The sequence below is a fragment of the Enhydra lutris genome, unplaced genomic scaffold (assembly GCF_002288905.1).
Source record: "Enhydra lutris kenyoni isolate GAN:26980312 unplaced genomic scaffold, ASM228890v2 scaffoldscaffold53, whole genome shotgun sequence".
NCBI lineage: Eukaryota > Metazoa > Chordata > Mammalia > Carnivora > Mustelidae > Enhydra > Enhydra lutris.
The window spans coordinates 6,602,712-6,629,019 of NW_019154137.1; the positions used below are offsets into that span (position 1 = coordinate 6,602,712).

General features: G+C 37.1%; 1 protein-coding gene across 3 annotated transcripts in view; it reads left to right on the top strand.

Annotated features, from left to right (window-relative positions):
• The window catches only part of LOC111157208 (stromal antigen 2), a 143,749-nt gene extending 129,630 nt beyond the window's left edge, over positions 1-14,119 (top strand). For 2 of the 3 annotated variants that reach the window (XM_022518498.1, XM_022518499.1), the window contains exons 30-34: positions 3,010-3,199; positions 3,290-3,400; positions 6,402-6,528; positions 7,437-7,514; positions 12,202-14,119. In XM_022518498.1, coding sequence (XP_022374206.1) covers positions 3,010-3,199; positions 3,290-3,400; positions 6,402-6,528; positions 7,437-7,514; positions 12,202-12,225 — 530 coding nt within the window. In that variant the 3' untranslated portion in view covers positions 12,226-14,119. The remainder of the gene's footprint in view (positions 1-3,009; positions 3,200-3,289; positions 3,401-6,401; positions 6,529-7,436; positions 7,515-12,201) is intronic. The other variant, XM_022518500.1, reaches the window with a different exon arrangement.
• The last annotated feature ends 12,189 nt before the right edge of the window (positions 14,120-26,308 follow it).

Consider the following 26,308-nt stretch of genomic DNA (forward strand, 5'->3'; position numbering starts at 1 on the left):
GCTATACTATATATGCGTAGGGATATGGACTCAGCATTATAGAGCTAGTTGTTACTTAGGAGATCAGATTATCTAGTTTATGTGTGGAGCAAGAGATTCAGGGAGGTTCTGACTTGAATTTCTGGGAAGAGGTCATTTATCACGAAGAACTTGATAAAGATTTCTGTCTGTAATCCTAGAAGTAAGAATGCAATATGACATTTCAGTCTCTTGAACTCCTAGCACTGTAGGGTTGGTTTGTAATGGGCCTGGGGACTTTTTCACTCTCCTTTGGAACTTATTTTTTTTTAAGATTTTATTTATTTATTTGACAGCGAGAGAGAGAGAGAGAGAGAGAGCAGGAACATGAGCAGGGGAAGTGGGAGAGGGAAAGCAGGCTCCCTGCCAAGCAGGGAGTCCGATGTGGGGCTCGATCCCAGGATGCTGGGATCATGACCTGAGCCGAAGGTGGACACTTAAAGACTGAGCCACCCGGGCGCCCCTCCTTTGGAACTTTTAAACAAATTAGCATAATTGCCAAAATTTCAGTTATTGCTGCATAACAGACTACCCCAAAACTTAGGACATGTCAGGGACATAATGTGTGATGCCTCAGCTAGGAAGACTCAAAGGCTGGTGACAAATCCTATGGAGGCACCTTTACTTATCTGGTACTAGCTATTAGCTTGGGCTTTAGCAGGATTGTCTGCTGCCAGAACACCTACATGTGACCTCTCCATATGGCTTTTAGCTTTCTCACAGCATGTGACTGGGCTCCCAAGAGCAAGTGTCTGAAGAGAGAAGTAGAAGCTGCCAGGTTTTTAAGGCCAGAAACTGGTACAGCGTAATTTCCACCGTATTCTCTTGATCGAGCAATCAGGGCCTAGCTTCAAAGGGATGGGACATAATTGTCCACCTCTTAATGGGAGGAGTGTCAAAGATTTGGGGGCCATATTTTCTAATTGCTACATAATTCTTCAGCCATTGTCAAGTATATAGTGTTCAATACTTGATTGTCCCATAGAGTAATGGTTGTATCTCTTGTCCAATAATATAAATGCATAAACTGGGGCACCTTGGTGGCTCAGTCGGTTAAGCATCTGCCTTCAGCTCAGGTCAGGATCCCAGGTTCTGTGATCAAGTCCCGCATCATGCTCCCTTCTCAGCAGGAGCCTCTCCCTCTCCCACTCCCCCATTTGTGTTCTTTCTCTTGCTGTCTCTCTCTTTCAAATAAATTAATAAAATCTTCAAAAAAAACCCTGCATAAACTTATAACTAATACAACGTTAGATTTAAGTCGAAAAGTTATCTGATTAAAAGATGATGTTTCCTGCACATCACTATAAGTATTTCTCATCTGAACAAATAGTTAATTGTTGAAGATTTATGCTGGGCCATCAATTTTCTCCTTTTGCTTAGACTACATGGAGAACAAATGAATTGGTATTTATATAATATCTTGAAGATAGATTATCAAACCAGGTAGTTCAGCTTTTACAGAAAGAGTCCATATTCTTTGTTTAGGTTTTTGGAGAAAACCATAGAAATTGGGGCATTAGTAAGTTAGAAGAAGGAAGAATGATGCTGACAGACTGGCCAGTTCGGGGCATTTTTTTTTCTTTTAGTTCAGGGCAATGTTGAAGGCAAAATTGGAGCCTAAACACAGTAGAACTTAAGGGCTGATATAATTATATTACAGATTGTGAAATTTATGTCTAATCTATCTGGCACCAGGTCATTAGGTACTAGTACATTTTCCTGTCCACTCTTTTCTTAAAAACACATCTGTATGCACATGTATAATCTTCTAATAAAATAGTTTTCCTGCAAACTCATTCAGTCAGTCATCAAGTGCTATCACCTTCACCTCCCAAATCAGTGGTTTAAAAAAAAATTACTATGAGGACACCGGGTAGCTCAGTTGGTTAAACCACTGCTATCAACTCAGGTCATGATCCCAGTCTCAGGATCGAGTCCTGCATCAGGCTCCCAACTCCACAGGGAGTCTGCTTCTCCCTTTGACCTTCTCCCCTGTCATGTTCTCTCTTACTGTCTGTCTGTCTGTCTCTCTCTCTCTCTCTCAAATAAATAAATAAATAAATAAAATCTTTTTAAAAAAATCACTATGAATTCAGTAATACTTGCATGTGAATTTGTCTTCTATTAATCATGGCAGCATCTACGGATTTGAAAACAAATAGCTTTTGCAGGTGTGAAGTCTGGTGTTTTTGGTCCAGTGCTTAATGTGTATGTGGATTTGTGCTCCCTTTGGAGTTGGCGAGCATCCTGTAAACTAGGAATTATTCTTCCCATTATATTCATTCCTGTTCCTGCCTCTAACTCACCTGGGCTATATACAATTAGCCTAATTGGCCTGTTTGCTCACTAGTCTTCATGTTCTTAAGTCCACCTTCCACACTGCCACCTTTGACTAAAACATGTAACTTCCACATTGTTTCCCTTCCATAAAACCTTCGGCAGTAGTTCCCATCACCTTAGCACAGCTTATAAGACTTTCTGTAAATTGATTCCTGTCTTTTTATTCAGCCTTACCTTTTGCTGCTTACCCTAGGAGTATCAAACTTTTAGTTTGAACCATATGAAATTGCCATTTTTGTAGGTCAAAAACTGCTGAATATCAGCAAATTAATATGGTTCAGTCATTGCGGTTTCATGCCTCAGCGTTTTTGCTTTTGTTCTTTTCCCTGCCTGAAAAATGTCACTGTTTATACTTTATCTACACTAATTAGAAGTCACTTTTGGGGAGTTGTTTCTGATCCTTTTCATTGCTCCCATTCTACCTGTGCTGCCCTCTTTCGTAGCACTACCACACTGTGTTGTCATTGCCTGTGTTTTCTTTGTCTCCAAGGATAGGGATCGCACCTTACATACCTCGGTATACCTCCCCCTGTTTCAAGCACTAGCATATGGAAGGTAACCAGATGTTTGTTGACCAGAGTAGGTTGTTGTAGACATTTGGTTAGTCAAAGTTAGTGACTGAACTTTATTGCGATTAATTTTCTCTTTTAGCTGAAGAAAGCAGTAGTAGTGACAGTATGTGGTTAAGCAGAGAACAAACACTGCACACGCCAGTTATGATGCAGACCCCACAACTCACCTCAACGATTATGAGAGAGCCCAAAAGATTACGACCTGAGGATAGCTTCATGAGTGTCTATCCCATGCAGACTGAACATCATCAAACTCCTCTGGATTATAAGTAAGTACATTTGATCATTTTCTGTATTACAACTTTATTAATTACATAGAAAAAAGTTAAGTTAAAAGAAGAATAAAATTCTCCTTGAAGCACGCAGGTAACATGGATGTTAGCTCAAAGACAACACGAGGAAGCAAGGCAACAGCAGGAGAGAGCAGCAGTGAGCTATGTTAAACTACGAACTAATCTTCAGCATGCCATGTAAGTGAGAGTGCCTTATTGTCTGAGTCTAGGAAGTTCACTAATTCATTTTAACATATTTTGATGTGTGCCTTGCCTAAAAATTTCAGCAGACTCTCTAGAGTTAGCTGAAATAATCAAGGAACTAAAATTTGGTCTTTCCAACAGAAGAAAACTTTGGAAGTTAAATATTCACTAGTTAGCTAAAGGACCAATCTTAGGTTGATCTGTTGGAAAAAGTTTAAATTTGAATCCTTGTTTATTTTGGTACACAGAATTACAGCTAAAAATCCCCTTTTGTTACATCTTAATTGATTCCCCAGCTTAGTTCAGGTCCTCATCCCTCATCTGAACCATTGTATTAGCTTTCTAACTTGTTTTCTTCCCTCAAATCTCCCATTTATCCTCTCACCAAACTCCTCCCCTCACTCCCCACCACCACTCCATCATTCACACTGCCATCAAAAATGACTATTGTAGAATAAGAATCTGATCATGTAACTCTGACTTAAACCTTCCCATGGTCCCCATTGCCTATAGGATAAAGTCCAAACTCCTTAGCTCATGGCATGCAAGATCCTTCAAAATATGACCCCTGCCTACATTTTAGTATCCTATCCCCCATTTCTTGGCAACTGGTAAAATCGTTGTAAAAGAATAAGCTCAGGTGTCACCTTAAGTGAAGCTGTGGTCATCTATGCTCCCATTAACACTATGTATGTTCATATTTCTTGTAGCACTTACCACATTGTATTATTAATATTTGTTTATGAATTTGTCCCTTTTCTAGACTGTGAGCTCCTCAAGGGCAGGGACCACCTTGTTGCCTGTTGGTGCTTGGCACATAAAAAGTGCTAAGTTAAGTGTTCATTGAATGAATAAATGTCCAATGCAAAAAATTGTAGTTTGACTTTTAAATGCTTTGTTTTTTACTGGAATCTGTATGAGACTTTTATGAATATTAGCTTTGGCTCTAGGAGAGATGGCAAAAAAGCAGTCTTTCAGTGATTAGTACAAAAAAGGAAACATATGATTCTGATTATTTAAGTTTTGAGTTCAGAAGCTTTATATTTGTAACATAATATAGCACATGTTTTAATACTGGGAGATAGTAATTGTTACCTTTTTAAAATTTATGTTTTATTTTGTTGGTTTTTAAATAATGAGAATTTCACCTGTTTTTCTTAAGAAATGATTATTTACCATATGTATGGTAACCTATTAAAATTTGCTTTAGTTATTTCTATACTGGTCTTACGAACCTCTACAGATAAAGTACACTCTATTAAATCTATAGATTTGGATCCTAACTTGTCTGATATGGTCATCATCTATATTATGACTTGGTCCTGTCCCCTCTTCTCTGTTTCTGTGACCACATTTCCCTGTAGTATATCCTTATTTCATGCTGAATTCAACAAGCTAATTTTTAGCTTCCAGCCCGTCACCAGTTCAGCCATTCTGGAATTCTACCATACAGTCATTTGGTCCTTACCTCTCCCCTGAAAATTTTCTTCTAGTCCCTAAGATCTTCCATAGCATCTCATTACTCAGTACCATTTATCATTATTCTTTTGTTTGTAGTTTAATTCCCATTAGAGATAAACTTCCCCAGGTGACTGAAAGAGATTCTCCCATTTAAATAATTATTACCATAGGATTCTTTTGGTTGCTGTGCCATAAGTGGTCTTTTGCCTGACAGTTTAAAAAAATTTTGTTTTACAATGATTTTTCTGTAATGGTATCTGCTCTATAGGTGAAAATACTTCCAAGTTATCTCTTTGTATTTTTATAGTTTCTATCACATATCTTCCACTCCAGATGAGATGCAGAATGGACTTCAGGTTTTCTGTAACATGGTCCACAAAGTACACATACTTCCTTCATTGTTGCCTCTACCAAATATAGTAAAATTGTCATTTACTCTCCAGAACTCTTAGAAAACAGGGACCATTGTCAACATGTTTGTTCAGATAGTGTGGGTTAAACATCATGTCTTGCTATCTTTATATTATTTTTTTAAGAACTCAACATTGTGTTGTTTAAATTGTAAGGAATTTATTTTGATAGTGGTGAAAAGAGTTAAATGAATGGGAAAGAAGGCAATATTGGGCAAACTGGGCAACTATTTACCTTCAGTTTCACTATTACATTGACTTCCTTCATGCTGATCTGGGCTAATTTATGAATTTGAAATCTGAGTTTATGCCTTAAAATTATGTGATAACATACAGAATTTTTGGTGTTAAGTTTTTATTTTTACTTTGCCACATATATCTTAGTTTTGAGTTTCATAGGACACAGAATCCAAGTTTTAGCCTAAATGTTGCTCATTTCTACCTGAAGCAGAATTAATCTCTTCTTTTAGTAATTTTTATAGCAGTTGATACATACTTCTCTTGTGATATTTGTCACATTTTGTAACAATTATCTTTGTTTTCCCATAGTAGACTGTGAGCTCCTTGAGGGCAGGAACCATGTCTCACTTACCTTTTTTTTCCCCATTCATAGGACATAAAAGAAGCCTGGCATATAGTAGGCACTGTGTGAATGAGTAAATGAGTGAGTACCTGGTACAAATTAGGTACTGAGTGAATGAGTGAATGATGGGTAAAATTAATTCTATATTAGTGAAAATATATGTATTCTGAAAATGTCATTTCTTTGGTCTCTGTTTTATATTTGTTTATTAATTTGTACCCTGCCTACTTTCAAAAAGGATTTGAGGTATCTTGTCTGTTCCCATGTGGGAAATTCTCATTGAACTTTTATGTGGGATATCAGAACTGTCAAGCTAAATGTATTGAAGTAATGTAGAATAAAAGCTCCTAGTGTTTTTAGACAAGTGAACATTGGGGTTTTGACATCATTGATGACATGATCAATGCCTAATCATTTTCCCTGACCTTTAATTTCATCATTTTCCATTACACTTCAATATAGAGAGCTACATAGTTGCTGCCAGTATATTAATAGTCACAACATTGGTTCAGATCTTGACTTTGTTTTTATATTTCTCTAGTCGGCGTGGTACAAGCCTAATGGAAGATGATGAAGAGCCGATTGTTGAAGATGTCATGATGTCCTCAGAAGGGAGGATTGAAGATCTTAACGAAGGAATGGATTTTGACACCATGGATATAGACTTGGTAAGAAACTTTAATAATTTCTGTCAGATTTTCATTTAAGATCCTTTGGAAATTAAGTTGGAATTCAAGGAAATACCTGCCATGAAAAGTGAATTTTGCAGAAGAGATTAAATAAAATAGTTGCCAGGTATTTTGGTATATGAGAAGGGATTGAGGAGAGGGTAAGGTTGAAGAGGGTGTTAACTCTTAGTTTAAGATGGTAGATTTTCATATTAATTTAGGACTATATAAAGTATACATTTTGCTTTCTGTTATACCAGGTATCATATCCACCTTATTTTCCATTTATTTGCCATTATCAAAACAATACATGAGTAACTTGATATTACCATACTATTGAGACAAATTTCCATATTAAATGTATATATGAATAAGCCTTTATCAAATACATGAAATGCTTCTGCATATTTCATCTTGCCACATATATCATTCAACTTCGTGAAGTAGGTTAGGAGGGTGGAGGATATTGAAACTTAAAACAATTAGCCTGTCCAAGGAGACAAAACTAAGAAGCAGCAGTAAAGCTGAGACTTATTATAAGCTAGGTCTTCTGATTGTACTTCATAGTGTACCTTGCTGTGTTGTCCTTAAAAGGAAGAAATAATTAAATATGGCTTCTCTTCAGAGTAGTGTAATTTGGCACCTTTAAAGGAAAATGAGAATGGCATTTTTAAAGTAAAATAAAAATGAGTTTTCTAGTTTTCATCTTTCAGAGTAATTTCCTGTGAATGATTTGCTTTTTGTATTTTTATGCATTCTGTAGTTTTAATGTACAGTATTTAAAATATTGTAAAGTATACTTGCACAGTTAAATATGCCACGTGAAGACTTAATAATTTTAATATTTTCAGCTGCTGTCTGGTTTATAGATAATAGCGATTGTCAACCCCCCCCTTTTTTTTCCTTAGCCACCATCAAAGAACAGACGAGAAAGGACAGAACTGAAACCTGATTTCTTTGATCCAGCTTCAATTATGGATGAATCAGTACGTTCAATTTAAATGTACCCCAGGATTGCAAAATCAAAAGTACAGGCAATCCCTAAATTTGAGATTGAAGAGCTGGGGTAGCACTTTGAGAGTGGTTAAAAACAATTGGACAGGAGAAAAGGAGTCAGGCAGCAGGAGGGCTTTCAGGAGAATGGGAGGGGTGATTCAGTGGTGGTGACAGATTAAAAGTGCCTTTGAATCCCTGGCCAACTGGAACTTGAGTGTTATGTTAAGGAATTTGGACTTTTCCTGTAAGCTTCAGTTTGAATGAGGGAGTGGCATGATCAGAATTGTGTTTCAGAAAGATATCCTTGCCATTTATGGATGGATAGGATAAATGAGAAATCATAATACGAAGACATGATAAAAAATAGAACTTGAATAAAGGTTTGATAATAAAGAGAAGGTAATTGAGATTACTGGTTATTATTAGGTATTGTCAGTTCTGTTTCTTAAGTACCTCTCCTGTCTGTCCCCACTGCTGTATTGTCTCTGACAATGCCTTGGTATAAATTGTCTTCAGTTTTTACTTGGCCTGTTGCAGTAGCCAGGCAGTGATGATTTTATTCATTTTGAGTTCTGCCTAGCATAATAGGCATTTAGATTTATTTGTTAGACTGATCCCGTTGTTACAGCACCCCTTTAAAGCTCTTTTGGGGTCATCTTTCTAAAATGCAGATCTGGTTCTGTCCCTCATAGTTTTAGGTCTTCCACTGATTTTTTCGCCATTGCCATTAAGAAAAAATTGTGGATTCTCAGTGTGGTGAACAAAGACTTTTGTGTTCTTGGTCCTTTGCCAGTTAATCTTGGCTTTTTCCTTACATGCATCTTGCTCTCCAGCCATTATCAAGTCTTAAAGTTCCTCTTAGACATACTAAACTCTTTCATGACACCATCACTTTGTATAAGCTTTTCTCTCTGCCAGAATTGTCCCTTTCCTTTTCATCCTAGTGAATTCATCCTTTAATAGTTCTGATACTCCCTGTAAAGTTTTTGCTGACCCCTCCAGATAGATGCTTTATTCTTGGCTCTCATAACACATCGTGTACATTTTTATTTTGATAAATACCAGATCCGTGCAGTGAAATAGATACTACATTTTGCTCAATAAGCTGAGTGCCAGGCAGTGATGATTTTATTCATTTTGAGTTTTGCCTAGCATAATAGGTGTTTAGTTTTATTTGTCAAATGAATAAACCAGTTAAGTCCCCTTCCATCTCACTTTCTAGTGTCTACCCATTTCTGCTCCTTCCTCCTAACACCTGCTGCCTTGGGTGACCATCGGCTGAGGCTTGCCTCCCATGCCCCAGTTTCTGCTATTCTCTTCTTGCCCTTCCTCACCTCATAATCTGCTTTCAGATAGTTCTTCGAAAATTTTTGACAGACTAACTCACACCAACATATTCTGTTAATTATTTATTCTATAAATAATGTTTGAGCCAGAAGACACCATTTCATAAAATAGCAGGTGTAGGAATCTTTGGATAAGCCACCCTGAGATCCTTTAAGTAAGTGTTTCTCAGTCTCTGGATGTGCGCATGAATCATCTGGAGATCTTACTAAAGATTCTGCTTCAGTAAGTCTGGAGTGTGGCCCGAGATTCTGCGTCTTAACAAGTGCTGTCAATTCTTCATATCTGCAGTCCATACACTCAGTAGCATAAGTGATCTAGGCCTACTCATATAAGTCTATAGTTTACATGCATATTGAAGTATATGGTTCCCTGATAATCTAGGAGTATGTATCTTCCGGTTAAAAAAAAAAAAAAGTGAAGGTCGTGACTGATGGGGAGTAAAAGAATCTTTTCAAGCAGATATGATGAAATATATTAATTCGACAATTTATTGAGCTGGAATTTAGTGCTAAAACCAGTTTGGTCTTCTCCCTGCCCTCCAGGAGTTTGTATTCTAGTTTACCTTGACTGTCTCTTTGAAATGAAAGGATGGAAGCTAGTATGTGAGAGATTAATGTGCCTGATGCTGTGCTAGGCATGAGTTAGTTGATCCTCTCAGCAACCTTGTGAGAAAGGTGGTAGTATCTCACTTTTATACTCAAGCACACTTGGGTCTGAAGAAGTGGTTCATTGACTTGTTCAGTTTTACGACTCTAGTGTCCGAGTAGTAATTTGATCTGAGTTTCTTTTTTACTTAAAAATTTCATGCTGTCTCTGCTGTTGTACTTTCCAAAACTAAAATCAGACCTCATTTATAAGAAACACCAAGAAAAGTAATTTAGAAATCAAAATGATTAACTGTAGTCAGAATTGATAAGGGCAGTTAGAGATCTCTTTATTTTTTCATGTGGTCACCTAAAGTCAGGAAAGCTTGAGGCATTTGTTTCCTTAGTCACTTACTAGATGTGCAAAAAGGTGTTCTTCAGATTTCTAAAATAATGAAACAGCAATGTAAATTGTGTATTTTTGAAAGCATTTAAGGAAAACTACAATCTGAGTGAGGCCAAAGATAGGAACCTAATAATTACTTGTTATTTATAGATTTTTTATGTTATGTTATAACTAAGATGATAGTAGTGTAGCTGCTTCTATTAAAATTAGGAAAATGAACACACACATCTATTCCTGTAGTTTTATAGTATTACCACATGATGGCAGCAGTCACATAACTGAGTGCCCAATAATCTTTCAAGGTTCGGGTATCTTTAGATTTCTTTGACCATATGTATGTACTTATTTTATATTTATTGGTTAATATATATTTAATTTAATACTAGTTTATTTTAAAATATATATCAGACTTTACCTGTTGTCTCAACAGTAACTTAAGAAATAGAATAACAGACATTTTTAAATGTAAAAATCTTTTATCTTTATGCAATAGTCTACATCTGTTTTTACTCAAGCCTGTGATATGTGACTCATCAAAACAATAGCAAAATTGGGACTTAAATCCTTTTATACCTAGTTCTAAGATTCTCTAGTTCTAAGTGAAATAACCCAAAACATCCTAGTATAGATGCTCTAAGTTATTACTAAATCTAAATCTATCTTGTAACACGATATCCACATGATTCAGAAGTGGTAGTGTAAGAACTCTGAGCAGCTCAATTTTGGATTACATATACACAAGATAGTAGATTTATGTTTTAGTGAGTTTTATTGGAAATAATATTGGTTTATTTGTGGCAATCATCACTCTCTGCTTCTAGTGGGTCAGTATTGCCACAACACACAAAAGCTTGCTATTTATACTTTTTAACACCAGAAACAGGTGTAGTTTATTAGCACAGAAAGTGTCATTGACGTCATTCTTCTTTGTTGTGTTGAGATTCTCATATTAGAATTATCTGTGGTATAAACTTGGTAAAAGAAGGGTTTAGTCTAGTGGAGCTAATTTTATGTTCTAGTAGAAGAATCTACTTATAACCTAGTCTGTACAAAAAACAGGAAAAAAACTGTTCATATGATTTCTAGTTAGGCACTCTGAAAAGTTTATCTTCATGCCACACTCTACACTAAGAGTTGCCAGCTAAGATTATATCCTTTCATTCATCACCAGACTTTCCCTTACCCAGAGTCACAGAGTATTATGGCTAGAAGGGACCTTTAAACATCATCTAGGCTTCTTTGGTAGAAATATTTTCTAAGCATCCAATCTCTGACTCTAACCAAAAAGGGAGGTCCCTGAACTTTATTGGAGGGTAGGGGAGAACAAGGGGTGAGTAGTGGTGGTTTTGGTTAATGACAGGTAAGAAGTGGGGTACATTAATCCTCTCTGTTCTTATTACTGGGGATTCCAAACACTTTGCAGCCTCCTTGTAGTGAATTGTTAAGTAATCGGGTAGATACTTGTTTCCTGGTCTGAAAATACTCACTTCCTTCAGATCAGAACAATTTCTGAGTTCTGTCACTTTTGTTGAAATGAGACCTCATTTACAAATAAGAGCGCTTTGCATTCCTAATCTTACTTAGCTCATTAACCTCTGGCTTTATAATCATTTTTTACTAGTTCATTATGTTATTTTAAAATATTACTTATCATAGTAAGTGCTAGAATTTTAGTTGAATAGCTTTTAGTTAGTGACAGATGATTTTTAGATTTTATCCTTCTTTTACCAAAAGGAGTGGTATAAAAAGTCATCAGTATAAGTTACTTTGCCCAGATTTCACCTTATTTAAATTCTTAAAATTTACAGTTCTCTTTATTCACTCAGGCTAGATTTTCTGAATTTTCTACATACTTTTATTGTTCTTGGATATTTTTGGTCTGCATGTTCAAATGCCTTTTAAAAAGCTATACCCACTCCACAGGGTAGATGACCAAGTTTGCAAGACATTGTTAAGCTCTTTCCATTGACCCTGTGCCAGAAGTATATGTCAAGAAGCACATACATTTGTTCATTCAACAAATGTTGAGTAGCTGTATTCAGGGCATTATCTAGGCATCAGGAGTATGAATAAACATAAAAATGAGACATGGTCCCCGCTCTTAGTTGTATTTGTGAGGTAAGTAACATCTTGATTAGGCCTGATGTTGTTACTTCATAATATATTCATGGTAATTTTAATTTTAGAATTATATATCTGAAGGGAGGGGAATTTTTCAGAGTGGTTTTATTAACATATTATTAAACTTCATGTTAACAAACATTAATGTAACATTTACAGATGCATTTTACAAAGAAATGAATGATAATTTTAACAAGGTTTTTTTTTCTCTTTCATTAGGTTCTTGGGGTGTCAATGTTTTAATACCAGTACTCAATTAAATCTGTGGTGAAGTCATTTTCTAAGTGGAAGAGGAAGTTTTAAAATAAAGTGTGGTAGATACAGTGAAATTCTGTACAGATTTTTCTCTAAGGAGAATATGACATGCTTATGCTTACCAAGATCAAGTGCATTGAGGGGCAGTTTTGTTTGCCTGAAAAAAGTAAAGGACAAGTAAACAGTTTGATGATAAGCTACAGTTTTTCTTAGAAAGTAAATATTTTATTTATGCGCTGTTAGTTGGCTTTTAAATCAATTATTTCATGCTTTTTTTAAAGAAAATATAACAATCTAAAGAGGCATTTGGTACAGACATGAATCCTCTCACATTTATTTACTGGGTGTACTAAGTAATGATGACCTCTGCTGGATTTCTGTTTACATCCAAGAAACAAAGTTAAGGATGAATTTATTCCCCTGCCCTGAAATTATAGGATAGAATTGTTTTTAGCATTCTAAATTTAAATGCTTAAAACATCAATCAACAAAGCTTTCTTTTAAATATTGTAATTGTGGAGAAAAGTAAACTTATAAGCAGAACTTTTACAATTTTTTCATCTAAAATGTATTTTAAGATATTTTTAAAATCCAAGAGCTTCTCTATACTTTTCAGAAATAATCCAGATGCAGTGAACTGCCAGAAGGTAACCAGTCTCAAACATGCTTATCCCATTATCAACCCTGAAAGTTTGCTTGTCCTTTAAGATAAAAATGTAATGTTGTGATATTCCTTCCAGTAGTGCCACTGTATTTTGTCTCCAAATAAAAGAAGCTTATTGTAGTATGTTTGCAGAAAAATTCTAAACAAAAATTATACAGCTTATTAGAGTGTGGGAATAGGGATCTAAATTTTAAATAAAATTATATATATATATAAATTGGTGCTGATTTTATAATTGCGCAGTTTGTTTAGTTTTTTCTTACTTTTAAATTCCAACTTAAAATTATGAGGTTTCAGAAATATATTGAAAGTTTAACAATGTTTAAAAATAGAAAAGCATGAGTGTTCATGCTTTAAAATGATTTTTAAATTTGTATTTTATATTGTTTTATCTATCTGTCTTTGCAAGCAGTCTTCAGGTTAAAGATACTTCTAACAGGTTACAGTACATTTCCTCTGTATGTAAATTAGATGGGATAATAGAATTCATAACCCATAATATTCTTTGAAAGCTAAGCTTTAAACTTCATTTTATGTCCTTTCACAAATAAATTAGTTTAAAACAGAAAGTGGCTACTTGCCATTTTGACATCAACTCATTTTGCGAAGCTTAGGCAGCTAGACATCGTTTAAAACAAAATATTAACTTATATTACATGTATATCTATCTTTTTGTCAGTCGTCTCTCAGTTCTTGAGGTATATTATTTTAATCATTCCATGCCTTAATATGCTTGCAATACGAGAATATCTTCAGATGGGTGAATACCAAAAGGCTTTCAGTTCTTAGAGTCAGAAATCAACAAGCATTGGGCTGTGGTAGCCAAAAACCATAGGTTAGCTAAAAGATACAATTGTTTTATTAAATCATGGTTAATAACAAACGAAACGAGACTTGTCTAACAGATTTTCCATCTACGAATATTGTTATGTGCAAAAAGTACTGCCTATGTTGTTTTTCACACCACTGCATTACTAGAACTGCTGAGAGGACTGTATATATGATTTTAAACCTAAGTTGATTTTTTTTTCTCACTCTTGAAAGGAGTACTTCTTTGTGAAAGCAGTTCTTACAGCTTTGTTTTCAACCAGCTAAAAATGTTTTATATATTACTCTAACCTGTTGTCCTCCACATTCTATTGTCCTAATTGTACTGTTTTCTGATTTGTATTTATGTCTTGAGACAGTAACTTTTTGAATAAAAATAAACCTACAGCATGTTGTATGTTTTATCTTTTATAGTTAAAGGAGGAGGGTGGCTATGAATGGTTTAGAAAACATATTTCTTATCACAGCTTTTAACGTGTTTGGGTGGGGATAATTTATAGAAAACATTGCCATTTTACATGTTTAATGAATCATGTATTTTTAAATGAGACTAAATCCCTAATTGGGCTATCTTTAAAATAGAAGCCTGCAACCATTATTGCTTCAATTTGTATCTGGCGTGGGTTAAAAATTCTTTAAAACGTCTGCATTGTTCATCCAGGATACATTTGAGTGCCTACTATGTTCTAGACATGTGTTAGAGATCTAACAGTGAACAAGATAGATAAGGTTCCTCCCTCACAGATCTAGTGAACTAAAAAATAAAATAATTAAACTTGTAAGGAGTGTTAAGAAAATTAACAGTGTGTGCTGAGCTAGAGAATGAGAAAGTGTGTGTGTGTGTGTGTGTGTGTGTGTGTGTGTGTGTGTAAAACCTCCCTTAAACAAGGGGCTCATGCTTGGAGGTGAGTGAAAGGCAACTTTTGGAAAAAGAACTTTCTAATTGACTTTAAAAAAATATTCAGCGTGTCAAGACTTACATTGTACTCTTAGAAAAGGCTTCATATCACTGTAAAACTAGCACATTGGTTAGTCTAGTTTGTAGATCATATTATAAGACCAGTCTTCTGTCATTGGTGATTCAGAAGTAAGCATACTAAATGATAGTTAATAGCTGGGGTACTGTTTTAAGCGGTGTACATGGAGTAACTTATTAAATGTCATGACAGTAGGTGATACAAGTTGTTATTATCATCTCCCCATCCGCCACCCCACCACCTTTTTCTAAATGAGGCAGTGAGGAAAGTGAAGCACAGAGAAGTTAAAATCTCTTGGGCAAGGGATATATGGCTAGTGAGTGATGGGAGTTGACATTTAAGTCCAGAAAGTCTGGCTGCAGTAAGTCCCAAGAGGGATTGAAACTGATACATAAGGATAATAGATAATTGCATAAAGATAGAATGGCACATTATTCATTGTGCCATGGTGAGGAAATGGGGCATCTTTATGGAATCCAGCTGGCTATAGAACTGAGTGGTGTGAAGTAACATTTTCCTTAATACGCTACCCAGCTGGCTTCTGTAGAGAGTATAAATTAAATGAGCACTGAGCCCATGAATAGTTACCAGTTGATAGTCTTTAAAGTGACTGGGAAAGAAGAGAATAACCCAGAAGAGAGGTCTTCAATATCCTGCCTCAATAGCCTTCAATATCCTCCCTTAAGTTAAGGGAACTTAAAAGGATTCACATGAGTGAGTTCTAGGTCAGATAGATTCTTCTAGTAGTTGTAATGACTCGGCCAAAGAAAAAGAGCCAATGAAGTACAAGGCCTTTGTTTATAAGAAAATTAGGTGATGAAGTTCACTATCACTTAAGCAAATCTCAACTGTCTACTATGTACGTGGCCTTGTGTTGCTAAGCAAAGACCAGTAAGACTTGTCAAGTTTTTTATGATTCTGGGGGATTGGGATATAGATGCACAACTAACAAAATGAAGTACAGTCAATGTTTTTATTGGGTGTTCTGGGACCCCAGAAGAGGGTGGCACTAACTGGGTGTGCTCTGGGAGAAGTGTTCCTATAAGGTTGTCACTTTAGGTTTCATTTCCCCAACATTTTATTACGCAGGTTTTCACACGGCAATGCTGAATTTTATAGTGAACTTGCTTTACCACATACCCATCTATCAATAGGTCTCATTTTTAAAATTTATTTCAAAGTAGAGGCCCCTGGGTGGCTCAGTCAGTTAAGCATCCCAACTCTTGATTTCAGCTCAGGTCTTGATCTCAGGGTTGTGAGTTGGGCTTCATACTGGGTGTGGAACCTACTTAAATTTTTTTTATTTCAAAATTGCAAACATGGGTCCACCATTTAAGTATTTAGTGTGCCTGTCATAGTAAGGAGTTTAATACTTGTTTACCATTTTTTCTTTTGATGTGTAATTCATATGTGATGAAATACTGTGAATACATATTTGCCAAGTTTTAACAAATGCTTAACAGCTGTTTAACCCAAATCCCTATCAAAGATAATGAACATTACCATCAATCCAGAAAGTTCCTCTATGTTCCTTACCAATCAATCCCTGCTTCCATCCCTTCTAGAGGCAACAACTGTTTTCTTTCCACCATAGATCAAATTTGGTTATTCTAGAACTTGATATAAATGGAGTTACACACTATGTATTTTTTTGCAAAGTCTCACTATGTTTTTGAGATTCATCCATGTTGTATGTGTCTGCAGTTTATCTGTGCAGTAGTTGATGGACATCTGGATTGTTCCACCTTTTGGCTCTAGGAATAAAGCTACTACTTGAGTTGAATTTTAAAAGCTGAGAAGTGGGCTAGGTGAAAGGTATAACCAAGGCTGAGAATTCCAGGCAAGGGCCACAGCATAAACGACTATCCTGGATGTAAGAACTATTCAGTAACTGTTTAGGGTGGGTGGGGCAAAACTGGAAGATAGTTGGCCATCTACCTCCTTACATCAGCTTTAAAAATGAAAAAGTGTGTTCACAACTTGGCACCTTTGGTAATTGAAGTGTTCCATGCAATATTCTTAGAATTGGCAAATATCCATAGTCCTAGTAGGGTACATTTATGAGTTATGATAAATTGATTTGTTTACTAAAATGGATGTTTGAGTTACATTGGGCTTATTCTACCATTGAGAAATACAGTACTTTTCCTACAATTCATCAGTTGTGTGGTTGTATTAAAAATGAGTTGTAAATTCTTGAAAAGTAGGTTGCTCAATTGAAGTCAGTTTTGGGGCTGATAGTGCAAGCATGAAAGGTCAACAGGGCACCTGGGTGGCTCATTTGGGTAAGCATCCGACTTCATTTTGGCTCAGGAGGTAAGGTTGAGCCCTGCATTGCGCTCAGTGCTGGGTGTGGAGCCTGCTTAAGATTCTCTTCTTTCCCTGTGCCCCTCAGTCCCCTCCCTGTGCACTTGCTTGCTCCTAAAAAAAAAAAAAGTCAGCTACAGTAAGTTTACTTACTTTTGAATTTATCTTATTTACCCTCTGCCATCTTAGGCATGAGAAGTTTAAAGAATCTTTGGTAAGCTAGTTTTTAAATAATTTCACAGTACTTGTAGCGAAATTGTAAGTAATTTTGAAGAAATATCCAGTATTTGTTGGGTGTTTACTGTGTGCTGAACACTTCAAAGTACTTCACTGATAGTTAATTCTTGCTCTGAATTTATAGTTGGTAGTATACACATTTTACAGATTAAGATACTGATGCCCATGTTAAATCAACTTGCCTAAGGGTACATAACTCGTAAGTGACAGAGCCTTGATCTGAACCCAGGTCATCTGACTTCACAGTCCATGCTTTTAACCACCTCCCTTCGTCTTTGTGCTAGTAAATGTACCCACCTACTTGCCTCTGTAGTATTATATACTACATTTCCTTTTGGTAGGTGGATAAGTTGTCGCTGTATATGAGACACTGGATTCACCTCTTGCCTCCCTTGCATTATTAATTTTCCCCTCAGTCATTCCTAGCAACATAAAAACATCTTTCATCCTCAGAACTAGGGGGAAAAACATTCCCCTGACTAAACCTCTCCCTCTAGCCACTGCTCTGGTTCTCTCCCTTTGCTGCCTGGATTCCTCTTTTTGCCATCCTTTCTTGTATATACACTCCAATCCGGCCTTCATTCCTACCACTCCACCGAAACACTTCAGTGTTCCAATGACCTGCATTTTGCCAATTTTTCTTACCAGTATTATTCTCTCTAACCTATCTGTAGAACTAGTTTCGTCCTCCAAATCACAGTTTTTCCCTCTGCCCCATGCTAACCCACGGATGGCAGGTTGAATGTTGTGCCCTTTTGGTGGAGTTCTGGGGATGCCTTTTTTTTAGCTGCCATCACAGGGAACCAACAGAAGGGTGTTCCCATGGGGCTTTCCCAAAGCCTGCACAAGAGTAACGGAACTTGTAACTGCGCTAACCTCCATGGCTGTCAGAGTCTGGCTTATGCCACATGGAAATTTCCTAGTAATTTCCTGGCTTCCTGTGTTAGTGGAACAACCAATTTCATCATCTTCCCCTCCTTTGCAAATGGTTTTGGTAGTGAGTTGAGAAGATTGGATGGGGTATTAAAATTAAGCTTGGAGCAGAGCATGGCATTCAATTTAATGCCTGCCAAAACCTGTTTGGGTCAGATTCTTATTTTCTGACTCTAAATCTCTTGGGTCCTTTGTACCAAGTCTCGGTGTAAGTATAGACACATTTTAACCAGCCCTTCCATAGCGTTTAAAGGTTTATCCAACATGTTCTCAGGATTTTAGCACTTTGAAAGTCCTTTTATTCAGAATTGCATGCCTTGAGAGCCTCAGAGCCTCTGTATGCGGAAGGCTAAGCTGTTGTAAGAGGAGACTTAATAACGATTCAGTGACTTAATACATTTATTTATTTCTCCTTCTGATAGCAATTCAGGACGGCTCTTCCAAATTGGCAGGTACCTTTTCTCTGTATAGTTGTTGAGAAACACTGGCTAATGGGAAGCAACTCTGCTATCTTTAACACATATCTTCCAAAGTTGTTTCGTCATCGCCATTCTAGCCCATAGGAGGTGGGGAAAGATCATGGAGGAGTGTGTTTGGGAGGTTTTCATGGGCCAGGCCTGCAAGTGGTATCTATCACTTTTGTTCACATTCCTTTGAAGTGAATTTAGTTATATGGCTGCATCTAACTTTGCAGGGGTTTTGGGAAATGTACCTTAGTCATATGCCCAGGGTAAAGGGAAGAACTCATTTTCGCAGACCACTGGCAGTCTCTGCCTCAGTCTTTTCCTTTTTGCCATCCCTGTATATCCATCCTACTATTCTTAGGACATACTTGAAGTCATTAGGACATACCTGAAGTCCTACCTATCCCAGTTACTACATGCAGCTCCAAGTCCAGTCTTCTCTATCAGGTCCAAATACTGATAGATATCCTCTGACACCCAGTATAGAAATTTGAAGCATGGACAGAATGACTACAATGACTCACATTCAGAAAACAGAAGGATGGGAAATGTAGCAATCACTTGGTTCATAGGAAACCAGCTAGACAGAAATTGTGAAGACTTCTGGTTCTGTTCTCTGGATGGGATTTCCTTTTCTTTTGTCTTCCTTATCCTCCCTCTGGCAGTTTTTTCTTGTCCATTATCCATGGACACCCATGGGCAATGACAAATAGTTTATTTTGTTTGGAAGCATTCTCCTCTTTCAGGTACTTGATCTGTATTAGTTGATGTAGACTACACTGCTGTTACAAGACCTGACAATGGCTTATATACAGTTGCTTACATAAGAGAGGCTTTTCTCTGCTCTTCCGCAGTCCAAGGTAGCTGATCTAGGTTAGGGTGTTGCTCCTCTTCTCTGGTATTCTGGGCTGACGGAAAGTTCTGTCATTTTTTACAACTATGTTGTTTAGGAGGCATATCACTTATTAGAGTCCAATATTTATAGTTTTTTGTCTATGTTTTATATATTACATTTACTTATTTTGAAATAATGTCAGACTTACAGAAATGTTGCAAGAATTAGTACATAGAAGTCTTGTAAACCATGTATCCATATTTTTAAGTGTTAGCATTTTACCATATTTTATCATTCTCTTTCAATATGCACATATTTTTTTCCTGAAAAGTTTAATAATGCTGCAGACACTATGCCCTGTTAGCTCTAAGTAATATATATTTCCTAAAATACCAAGGATATTCACTTACATAACCACATTACAATTAACAAAATCCGGAAACTAACATTGACACAACACTATCATTTAATCGGCAGATTTTATTTAAAAATTTCCTAGTATCCAATTAATGTTTTTTATATCAAGAGAATAAAAATATCTAGTCCAAGAAATAATTCATGATGACCTATTACATGTAATTATCATGTCTCTTTAGTTTCTGTTAATCCAGAAATATCGCCAGTCTTTGTCTTTTATAACATGGACATTTTTGAAGAGTACAGGCCAGTCGTTTTATGGAATGTCCCTTAGTTTGGGCTTGTCTAATATTTCCTCGTGATTAGATGGTTTTGGGCTTACCCACTTTTAGCAGGAATACTACAGATTAATGTGTTCTCAGTGCATTGTATCAGGAGGCACATGATGTTGATTTGTCCCTGTACTGGTGATTTTAACTTTGATTACTTGGTTGAGATGATGCTGCGTTTCTCCACTGTGAAGTTGCTATTTTTTTGCCTTGTATTCAATAAGTACTTTGTGGGGAGATACTTTGAGTCCATGTAAATACTCTATAACTCATCAACTTTCTTGTCTTAATCAGTTATTACTATTTCTTTATATCAGTATGGACTCAGCAATATTTGTTTTAATCTATGGTTATAATTCATTAATAGTATTTCGTTCATCAATTTGTCCCAGATTTGGCCAATGGGAGTCCTTTCAAACTGGCTCCTGTGTCTTATGTTCTCTTTCTTTCTTTCAAGATTTATTCATTTATGTCAGAGAGAAAGAGAGAGCACAAGCGGGAGGGGTAGAGGTAGAGGAAGAGATTATCTCAGACTTCGCACTTAGCACAGAGCCCGTTGCAGGGCTCAGTGACAGGACCCCGAAATCATGACCCAAGCCCAAACCAAGAGTCAAATGCCCAAGTGACTGCACCACTCAGGCTCCCCTCCTCTTTTTTTTTTCAAGTTTTTATTTATCTTTTGATATGTTCTCATAATTCTTTGATTGTTTCATTACTTTTTGATAACACAAGATATTCCAGGCTCCTTTTGTATTTCCCCTGCTCAGCCTTGGAATCAGCCATTTTTCCAAGCAGCCCCAGTTCCTTTTATTGGAGAATGGTCTTTAGAAACCAGAATATAGGATCTACACGTGTTCATTGGTACTGAGTTGTGGTTGCTTCTAGAGGCCATCTTAGATGACAGAGTTGGGAAATACCCATCCATATACACATACATATGCACACTTCCCCGTATCGGGCTCCCTGGGAGCCTTCTGCCCCTCCCTGGCTTGTGCTCTCTCTGTAAAATAAATAAAATCTTTTTTTTTTAAAAGAAAGCTTTAAAACAAACAAAATGGTAAATGCCTGCGTATTTAGGTTAAATATTGCCAAATTCTAAGGTTTGTATCTATTTGCATTCCACCACCATATGGTACTGAATGTACAAGTGCCTATTTCTCCAAAGCCTCACCAACTGTCTTGTCTTTTTTTTTTTAAGATTTTATTTATTTGTCAGAGAGAGAGCACACAACCTGGGGAGCAGTAGGCAGAGGGAGAAGCAGGCTCCCCACTGAGCGAGGAGCCTGATATGGGACTCGATCCCAGGACCCTGGGATCATGACTTGAGTTGAAGGCAGATGCTTAACTGACTGAGCCACCCAGGTGCCCCCATCTTGTCTTACTTTTAAAATTTTGACAATCTGATAGCTGAGAAATGGTATCTCAGTGTAGTTTCAGTTTGCATTTTTTTAAAACTTTATTTTAGAGAGAGTGCGTGCATGTAAGTGGGGGGAGGGGCAGAGGGAGAGGGAATGAATCCCAAGCAGACTCCCTGCTGAGCACAGAGCCCCACTCGGGGCTGGATCCCATGACCCAAAGATTATGACCTGATCTGAAATCAAGTGTCAGAAGACTAACCAACTGAGCAACCCAGGGACCCCATCAATTTGCATTTCTATTATGGAAGTGCAGTTGAATATTTTTATTGTTTAAACGCCCTTTTTACATCTTTTATTGTGAATTGTCTTATGTCTTTTGTTTTCTGTATTATCAGGCTTGTTTGTGTTTTATACTTAATTTTATTTTTATTTATTTACTTATTTAAAAAAAGATTTTAGGGGCTGCCTGGGTGGCTCAGTGGGTTAAGCCTCTGCCTTCAGCTCAGGTCATGATCTCAGGGTCCTGGGATCAAGTCCCACATCGGGCTCTCTGCTAGGCAGTGAGCCTGCTTTCTCCTCTCTCTCTCTTTCTCTACTTGTGATCTCTCTCCGTCAAATAAATAAAATCTTAAAAAAAAAGATTTTATTTATTTATTTGAGAGAGAGACTGAGTGTGAGCATGAGCAGGTAGGAGGGGCAGAGAGAGAGAAACAGACTCCCCACTGAGCAGGGATCCTGACATAGGACTCGATTCCAGGACCCTGGGATCATGACCCAAGCCAAAGGCAGATGCTTAACTGACTGAGCTACCCAGGTGCCCCATGTTTTCCACTCAATTTTATTTTATTTTATTTTTTTAAGATTATTTATTTATTTATTTGACAGACAGAGATTACAAGTAGGCAGAGAGGCAGGCAGAGAGAGATGGAGAAGCAGGCTCCCTGCGGAGCAGAGAGCTCGACACGGGGATCAATCCCAGGATCCTGGGATCATGACCCAAGCCGAAGGCAGAGGCTTTAACCCACTGAGCCACACAGGCGCTCCTTCCACTCAATTTTAAAGAGTTCCTTAGATTTTAGAATCATTTGTCCTTTATCTAGGATACATGTTGCAAATATTTTCTCCCAGTTTGTCATTTGTCTTTTTTTTTTTTTTAAATGAGCTCTATGCCCAAGTGGGGCTTGAACACATGACCCTGAGATCAAGAGTGGCATGCTCGGGGCGCCTGAGTGGCTCAGTGGGTTAAAGCCTCTGCCTTTAGCTTACGTCATGACCCCAGGGTCCCGGAATCGAGCCCCGCTTTGTGCTCTCTGCTCGGCGGGATGCCTGCTTCCCCTTCTCTCTGTATCTGCCTGCCTCTCTGCCTGCTTGTGATCTCTCTCTCTGTCAAATAAGTAGATAAAATCTTAAAAAAAGGGGCGCCTGGGTGGCTCAGTGGGTTGGGCCACTGCCTTCGGCTCAGGTCACGATCTCAGGGTCCTGGGATCGAGTCCGGCATCGGGCTCTCTGCTCGGCAGGGAGCCTGCTTCTCTCTCTCTCTCTGCCTGCCTCTCTGCCTACTTGTGATCTCTGTCTGTCAAATAAATAAATAAAATTAAAAAAAAAACTCATCATTCTTTAAAAAAAAAAATCTTAAAAAAAAAAAAGAGTGGCATACTCTACTGAGTCAGTCAGGCACTCTTGTCATTTGTCTTTGACTTTGCTTATGAGATTAACTGATATTTTGGCCATGCAAAAGTTCTTACAATTTATATGTGGTCAAATGTATCAATCTTTTATTGCATCTGGATTTTGAGTCATAGTTAAAACCATTCTCTACACCCAGCATATATAGGAATTCAGCACAATTTTCTTCTAGGACGTACATGGTTCATTGTATTTATTCAGCTCTCTGATCCATTTGAGATTTATTCTTGTGTGTGGTGTGAGGTATGACTCTGATTTTTATCTTTCCTTTAATGGCTATCCTGCACTATTAAAAGTTCATCTTTGCCCTAGTGATTTTATTTTACTTTACTTTTCCCTAGTGCTTTTGGATACCAGTTTTATCATACACTAAGTTTCTCTGTGTATTTGGTTTATATTTTTGGACTTCCTATTCTATTTCACCAGTCTGTCTATTTATGTGAGCAATACCACACTGTTTTATTTATAAAGGCTTTATAGTATGCTTTAACATCCCAAACGTGGTTTCCTTTTTGGTGTTTTCCTAGCTATTGTTGCATGCTTATTTTTTCCTATAGATAGTATCAATTCGTTTAGTTCCATATAAAATTTTTGTTTTTTTTTTATTGGGTTTGTGGTATATTTAAAAACAAACTTGAGGATAACTGATATTTTCATGATGCTAAAGTTATTCTATTCAAGAACATGTACTATTGGGATGCCTGGGTGACTCAGGTAAGTGTCTGCCTTCAGCTCAGGTTGTGATCCCGGGGTCCTGGGATAGAGTCCTGCATCAGTCTCTCTGCTCAGCGGAGAGCCTATTTCTCCCTCTCCCGCTGCTTGTCACTCCCCCTTTTCTCTCTCTTTCTCTCTCTGACAAATAAATAAAATCTTAAAAAAAAAGAACAGGGACTCTCTTTCCATTTGTTCAACTCTACTTTGTGTCTTTCAGGAGTGTTTAAAATTTCCATCACAGGGGATTGGCACATTTCTTATTAGGTCTGTTTCTAAGTACTTTATCTTTGTTATTACAATTTGAATGGAATTTTTCTCTACCATTATCTTCTCTGATTATTTCTTGCATATATGAAGGCTATTGATTTCTGTATCTTAATTTTATATTCTGATTCCTTCCTGGATAAGATGGTGTTGAAACAAATGGATGGCCATATGAAAAAAAAATGAATCTCAATCCCTATCTTACACTATGCACAAAAATCAATCTGTAATGGATTATAGATCTAAAACTTCTATAAGAAAACATGGGAAGAATATCTTCGTGATTTGGCAGTAGGGCAAAGGCTTCTTAAGGCATAGATAACAATATCTATCAAAGAAAAAATTGGTAAAATAGACTTTCAAAATTTAAAACTTCTGCTAATGAAATGACGCCATTAAGAAAATACATAGATAAGCCATAGACTGGGGGAAAATATTCATATAATATATATCTGAGAAAAGACGTACCCAGGATAAAAAAAACTCCAGGGGTGCCTGGCTGGCTCAGTTGATAGAGCATACACAGCTCTTAATCTCAGGGTTGTGAGTTGGAGTCCCACATTTGGCATAAAGATACTTAAAAAGACAAACCCTGACAACTCAATGAAATAAATAAATACCTATAAAAATAGGCAAAAGATTTGAACACACACTTTTCAATGGAAGATGGGTAGGCAGAAATAAACCCATGAGAAATGTGTTCTGTACTACTCTCATGTGGGAAATGCAAATTAAAATGACTATGAAATACTATTACACACCTACCAGAATGGCTAAAATCAAAAAGACTGATGACACAAAATATTGGCAAGGATGTGGAACAAGTGAAACTCTAATATTTTGTATTGGATAAAGGTCTGGAAGTTTCTTAGGAAACTAAACGTAGACATGCCCTATGATCCAGCAATTCCATTCCTAGGTACTCATCCAAGAGAAGTAAAAAGCACATGTCTATAAAAAGACTTGTACAAGCCTGTTCACAGCAGCTTTATTGGTAATAGCCCCAAACTGGAAATAGCCCAAGTTCCATCAATAGGAGAATGGATAAGTAAACCAAGGTATATTTATACAATGGGATATGACTCAGCAATAAAAAGGAATAGTGGGAAAAATCCTAACAGTTGGTTGTCTCTGGTGTGTAAAACCAGAATTGACTGGAAAGTGACATAAGCTTTGTCCTATGTAACTCAAACCCTTAGACTTAAGATTTGTGCATTTCATATTATTTATACTTTACCTCATAACAAAAACCATAAACAAATATTTAATTCTAGTTAATATTTATACTGAAGGTTTAAGTGTGAAATATATTGCTATTTTTAAGTACTTTTAAAATGCATTACAAAAAAAAGGATCAATTCGAGATGCCTGAGTGGCTCTGTTATGGGTCTGCCTTCAGCTCAGGTCACAGTCCCAGCACCCTGGGATCGAGCCCCACATCGGACTCCTTGCTCGGCAGGGAGCCTGCTTCTCCCTCTCCCTCTGCCTGCTGGTCCCCCTGCTTGTACTCTCTCTCTCGCTTGTGCTCTCTCTCTCTGCCTCTCTGCCAAATAAATAAATAAAATCTTTAAAAAATAGGATCAATTCATGGATGAGGTGGATAGATGAATGGGTATGTGCAGTTAAAATATTAGTTGTAGACTCCAGGTGGTGGGTATACGAGTGTTCACTCTGGAAAACTTCCTTTGTGTTTGACCATCTCCAGAGCAAAATGCTGAAAAGAAGGAACGAGGAAAGAGGAAGAGAGAGAAAAGAAAGAATCACTGATCCTTAGCTTCTAAGAAAGAAGGATGTAGTCTGTGGAAACAGGGAATGCTAACAACCCGTTCCTAGTACCAAATAAATAGACTCTGAGGTAGCTAACCAATTGCACACAGATTGTATATACTTTTGGAAAGCAACTTAATTTACCATTGTTTAAAAAGTGTATACTGTTGGGGCACCTGGGTGTCTCAGGGGGTTAAGCCGCTGCCTTTGGCTTGGGTCACGATCTCAGGTCCTGGGATCCAACCCCGCGTCGGGCTCTCTGCTCAGCAGGGAGTCTGCTTCTCTCTCTCTCTCTCTCTCTCTCTCTCTCTCTCTGCCTGCCTCTCTGCCTGCTTGTGATCTTTCTCTGTC